Genomic DNA, 6,216 nt, shown 5'->3' on the forward strand with positions numbered 1-6,216 from the left:
ATTAGCTGCATCTTAGATGGCCGTTTGAAAGCTTTTAAGACCCCAGTCGCTACTCACCAACATAGGATGCAGAACAAGGCTTTTATGTATTTTTTTGTGGAAGGCACTGAATGTTTTAAGAGTTAACTGCAGAGCTGAGGAATGTAGAGGGAAGAAAGGCAAGAAATATTTAGGAGGGCCATCTACAGACTTAGAATTTGACTGAAGGCAAGCATATGAGGAAAGAGGGTATTTTGCTCTGATTCCAACTCTATCCCTTTCCCTTATGCCTCACTGAGGGGTTCAGGGGAAACTGGACCAAATGACCTTTATACTTCCTTCCAGCTCTAAGAAACCATGATCCTGCTTGTTCATCTTTCAGCACAATGAGAAACTCAGCCAACCTCACTTCAAACATACCCATGATCTCAGTTCAGAAGGAAGATTAGAAAGCTGCTTCTGTTTGTGTTTTCCAAATTATGGGAAAGCAACGTTTCAGTGAATAAGAAAGTAGTACCAATTTCACAGTGACATTCTTTTCTTCAATAAAGTAAGTTATCAGTCTTGTAAGAATATAAATTTGTTCCCATTCAGTACAATAAACTTATTACCATTTTGAATGGGGGGAAAGTATGACCTGTAAACATTTTTATTTTTTACTTAATTAATTCTTATAGAAAGCCTGAAGCCACCACTTATCATCCATGACCTGAATCTGGCATTACCAGTTACCCACCGAGTCAGCCCTGCCCTCTCTCTCAGCAGATTCTCCTCAGAAGATGAGAAAAGAACTAAAAGACAATGAGTTTTTCTGTAGAGCAGGAAGGTCTCTCCACCAACTGAGAGGCAAGGAGCCTGGAGATCTGTCCTTCTCCCCCACTAATTTTCTATGATTCCTCAAACAAGTCACATGTTTGCTCTCCCTTCAATTTTTTCATCTTCAAAACAAAATAGGGAAGGAGGTTGGGACAAAATTAACTTTAAGGACCCTGCCAACTACAATCCCTTATAATGCTACCTATCTCTTGCCAAGAGCTAATTGATAAAATGAATGATAAAGGAATAAGCAACAGTAAAGTAGTTAAGATTGCAAGTTCTGGAGCCTTGAAGACAGCTTCCTTCAATTCCTGGTTATGTGACCTTAAGCAAGTTATTTAACTTCTCGGTGCCTCAGTTTCCTTATCTGTGTGATATTAATAATAAATAGTATCTTCCACATAAAAACCACACTCACTGCCATTGAGTTCATTCCACTCATAGTATCTCTTCCTTGGGTTTTCAAGGTAGTATCTCTACAGAAGTAGATTGCCCAATCTTCCTTCTGAGGAGGGGCTGGTGGGTTTGAACAGCTAGCCTTCTGGTAAGCACTCAAATGCCTTAGACATTATAACACCAGAGCTTCTATCATCCTCATAATTCTGTTTAAAGTTTTCTGAGGTGGTAAATCTTTACGGAAGTAGATTGCCCCATCTTTCTTCCATGGAGCAGCTGGTGGGTTTGAACTGCCAACCATCTGGTTAGCAGTCAAATTCCTTAGGCAGTGGGCTGAAAACTCAGATGGGGTTTCTATGTTACACTCTTAAGGCAGACTCTTTCTCCCTAGGGAAACTTCAGTTTTTGCTCTTAAGACCTTCTTCGCCTGATTGGATGAGGCCTACCTACATTATGGAGGATAGCCTGTTTTGCTTAAGGTCAACTGATGTAAATGTTAATCACATGTAAATATTTTCATAGCGACATCTAGACTGGTTTTTGACCACACAACTGGGCAACATAGCCTCTCTAAGTTGACACATAAAAGTAAACATCACAGTTGCTAACTAAATGAGCCATTTAGTTGTTAATACTTGATAACAGGCCCTTTGTCAGTTGGAACACCTCCAAGAAACAGGCCCTGGATCCTTCCTTATCCTACTAGAAAGGAAGACCATTTCCCATGGTTATCCTGAAGCTTCCAGGAAAACTGGCTAGTTGAAAGTTTACACTGCTTCACTTTTTAAAATAGATTTGTGGCAATTTAAAAAACTTTTTTTAATTGTGATCTGGGTGCAAATTTACAAAGCAAATTTGTTTCACTGTCAACAGTTCACCCACATTAGATTTCACGGCCCCGATTACAATCCCCAACCATAAAAAACTGTCCTTGTTATCTATGCATTCCTGTCTGTGCAGCTTTCCCTCTATGTAAATACCACCCCTCTGAGGTCTCATGGATGATTGATCTAAGGAGTGCTCCTCCCTAGGGTAGGTAGGTGCATCTCCCTAAGATAGGTGTTGTGCATGTAGGTCTTTCTACTGTCAGACTGAAAGCCAATCAGTGAAAGTGAGTCCATTTCCAGGCCCGAAGGATAACCCAGGGCCATAGTCTCAGGGGTTCCACCAGGCTCTATCCAACCAGTAATTCTGATCATTTTTGTGTTTTTGAATTTTGCTCCACATTTTTCCTCCCACTCTATCCAGGATCTCCTATTTTTATCCCTTTCTGAGTGGTTGGCATTGGTAGCTGGGCACCATCTAGTTCTGGTCTTGGGCTCATGAAGGCTGAAGTCCTTGTGGGTCCATCATATCTTTGGATTAATTATTTCCAAATGACTTTGCTTTTCTTCACTCTTCTTTGCTCCAGATGAAAGGAGACCAATAGTTGCATCTTAGATGGCTGCTTAGAAGCTTTCAAGACCCCAGTCGTTACCCACCAAAGTAGGATGTAGAACAAGATTTTTATGTATGATGTGCCAATTGAGCATGATGTCCCCTGAGACTACAGTCCTGAGCCTGCAGATCTGATGATTCTCTCCCTCAAGGTGTTTTGTTGTCTCTGAGAAGCTACTCCAACCTTGTTCTCTGTTACTTCTGTAATGTATGTGGATAATTTTGTAGCACAAGTACATATGTAAGACTATCTTCAGCCAAATCTATCTTTGGTCTTGAGTGTATTCCTGTTCACCTATCCCCACCTGATCTTCCCACCTGTCTATGCATTGGCCTAGTGTTTGGTGCCTCTGTGTCTATTTTCTTGAAGGTAATTCTTTATGCTTACTTGCACTGCAATTTGAATTCTCCTGCATTACAGAAGTTGCTTATGGACACTTTCTGGTAGGCCACTGTCTTAGTTTCCTAGGGTCACCATAACAAAACTACGAGTGGGTAGCTTTGAAGAACAGGAATTTATTGTGTCACAGTTTTGGAAGCTAGAAGCTTTCAAATTAGGCATCGATTCTAGGGGAGAGTCCTTCCTTAGTAGCCCCAGGAACTTCTTGGTATTCCTTGGTTGCAGAGAGATCCTCGTATGATGTCTTCCCCCTGTGTGTGTGTGTCTCTGTGTGTATGTTCTGTCTTTTTATAAGACATCACCCAGAAGGGACTGGGTTTAAGACCCACCCTACTTAATTAAGTATGACCTCATTTTTATAACAAAAGAAAAAGCCCTATTCCAAAACAGGGTCACATTCACAAGTACTGGGGTTAGGACTTCAATATACATTTTAGAGGACACACTTTCCAAAATGCTAGAGTCCCTGGAGCACTAGTGCGTCCTCAGGGATTCAGAGGCCTGTGATCTCATCCTAGGTTATCCAGCTCCCTGAACAAGTCTTTTGACCTCTTTGCCCTTGTAAGTTTTTGGTAGCTTTCTTTGTTATCAAAGCATTACAAAAAGCTTGTGGTTTCTTAGGTTAAAACTGTGTCCTATTAGTTAGAGAACAAAACAATCTAGGGTTTTTAGCTAATCAAAATGCTAATTCTTCCAAAACTCCTTAGTCCAAACTCATTATCATGGGGTTCCCCAATAAGGCCCAATAATAAGAATTTAAAGATTCTTATTTAAATTAAATATGTATCTTATAAGGCCCAATTTTAATTTGCAGTGTGACCCTCAATTATCAAGAATAATAGGAGTAAACCTTTTCTTAGTAATTTTTCATACAAAAATCAAAAGAAGATTTAACATGCTTCCCTAATGGAAATACTAGCACATAGCTAGAGAAATGACTATGGAGAAAAGGGTCAATGTGGACCTAGGAAATCAGCAGATTATTGGAGGCCAGTGCATGTTCTGCAGAGGACTAAGTACCGACAAGGCCATTTTATGGAATTACACACCTCCTGAATCCCCAGAAAGCTTTGAACTTGGTGACCATTTAGCAGCCACTCTTTCCTGAGATTTGGTTGGTACTAATAATTTAAATCATTGACCTGAAAGCAAAATTGATAGGGCTTCTTGGAGTTTGATACTGAGAGGCAATGGTCTCCCTAGTACAGGCCCAGAAGCCTGGGAGAACATTTCCAAGATGCAGTGATAGGTCAGAGTGAACAGTTGTAGGAGCCAGTGTGGAAAAGGAAAAGATCATGGGTTTTGGTGACAGACTGTCCTGAGTTTGTGCTCCTGCTTGGCAACAGTGTCTGGCTTTGAACAAGGTTCTTCAACTCTCTAATCCTCAGTTTCCACATTTGTTAAGTGGGGATGAGATACAAGGACAGTTAAAAGCAACAGCATGTGTAAAGCTGCTCCCTTTACATGGAGTAAACCAAAACAAAAACCAAACTCACTGCCGTCAAGTCGATTTTGACTCATAGCGACCACTCCTTGGGTTTCCGAGGCAGTATCACTACGGAGGTAGGTTGCCCAACCTTCCTTCCAAGGAAGGAGTGGCTGGTGGGTTTGAACTGCCAGCCTTCTGGTTGTCAGTCAAATGCCTTAGGCACTACACTACCAGACCCCCCTTACGTGAAGTAGGAGTTCAATAAGTGGTGGCTAGCAGTCTGCTTCCGTAAAGACTACAGCCTTGGAAACTCAGGGTGGTGGGGTAGTTCTACACTGTCTACAAGGTCTCTATGACTCAGAAGAAAGGCCTGGTGGTCTATTACTGAAAAATCAGCCATTGAAAACCCTAAGAAGCACAGTTCTACTCTGACACACATGGGGTCACCCCGACTCAGAGTCTACTCAATGGCAATTTTTTTAAGTTTGAGGAAGCAAAAATGATCTTCTCACCAAAATAGCTTGAAGGGCCCCAGCCTAAAAAGTGGATTAGATCAGCACCATCCTCTGTCTCCCTGTGCCCGGCTCTGCTGGCCTCCAGCTCTGGCAGTGATGCTCACTTTTGCTAGTCCCTGCTTCACCTCTCCAGCTCACAGGCCAATCCTAAAAGGGCTGTTCTTCCAACAGGTTTGACAACTGGCTGGCTTCCTCCCTCCGACTTCCTCCAGACTACCTGCCTTCTTACCCTGCCAATTACTCAGATGATTCCAAAACCTGGCGCCCTGTGGAGATCTCTAGGTTGGTCAGCAAATACCAAAATGAGCTCTCTGACAGGAGAATCTGTGCCTCCGCAACAGCCGCAAAGACCTGCAGCATAGAGCGTGTCCTGCGGAAAACTGGAAGGTTCCAGAAATGGCTGCAGGCCAAGCGCCTCACACCAGACCTGGTGCAGGTGAGTGTGCAGGCCATGGGGGAAGGGGTTGTGCATGGTGGCAAAATGGAGTTTGTCCAGGATTTATAAAATGGCTGCTGGTATTCTTCTATTTTTTATAAGGAAGGGAAAAATCTGGTAGGGATGAAAACATGGGTGAGGGGAGGACCAAAGTACCCTGCAAATGGTTATTGTTCTGGCTGTGTCTTCACAGGGTATTGTTAATGGATGCTTCTTTGGCAGAAAGAAGGATAATTTGTTTAGCTGCAGGTAATTAAAGATAACAAAATAGATAGAGCACATTTTAGCACTACAAAGTGAAGAAAGGCACCCACTTACTAATAAGAAACAGTCATGCATTTCTATAATTATAGACTTTTTCTAAAGCATGTTCATTTCTCATTAGAATGGATGGACCCAGTAGAGTAGGTACTGTTTCCTGCCATTTTAGAAAGAAGAAAATCAAAGCACCCAGCACAGTTCAAGGGGATAATAGGCATTCAGTAAATATTTGCAAGATAAATGTAGACTCATGTCAAGTCAAAGAATGTCAGAGCTGGAAGGGTCACTGAGATCATCCAGAAGCCCTTTCCCTCCCAAATTTTTTTTTTTTTTGGAGGAAAGAGTAAGAATTGGGATGTCCTGGGTTTAAATGCAAGGTCAACTTGTTGGTGAGTGAAAGACCTGCATCAAGAGTCCACCCCGTGTCTCTGTGCAAAGTGTCATAACATCATTCCTTTGTGAAGTTTAGTATCCTCGTGCTTGTCTCTTATTCAACTCTGTATCGCCAGGATGTAACATAGTTGTTGAAAATTGTTGAATGAATGAA

At 42.0% G+C, this 6,216-nt stretch overlaps 1 protein-coding gene across 1 annotated transcript in view; it reads left to right on the top strand.

Annotated features, from left to right (window-relative positions):
* The window catches only part of LOC103213147 (divergent protein kinase domain 2B-like), a gene marked incomplete at its 3' end in the record, with an annotated part of 11,630 nt that extends 6,222 nt beyond the window's left edge, over positions 1–5,408 (top strand). Inside the window, exon 2 of the mRNA XM_007959022.2 lies at positions 5,144–5,408. Coding sequence (XP_007957213.2) covers positions 5,144–5,408 — 265 coding nt within the window. The remainder of the gene's footprint in view (positions 1–5,143) is intronic.
* Positions 5,409–6,216: the final 808 nt, after the last annotated feature.

This window comes from Orycteropus afer, unplaced genomic scaffold (genome assembly GCF_000298275.1).
Source record: "Orycteropus afer afer isolate SDZICR_OR568_19922 unplaced genomic scaffold, OryAfe1.0 scaffold01342, whole genome shotgun sequence".
Taxonomy (NCBI): domain Eukaryota; kingdom Metazoa; phylum Chordata; class Mammalia; order Tubulidentata; family Orycteropodidae; genus Orycteropus; species Orycteropus afer.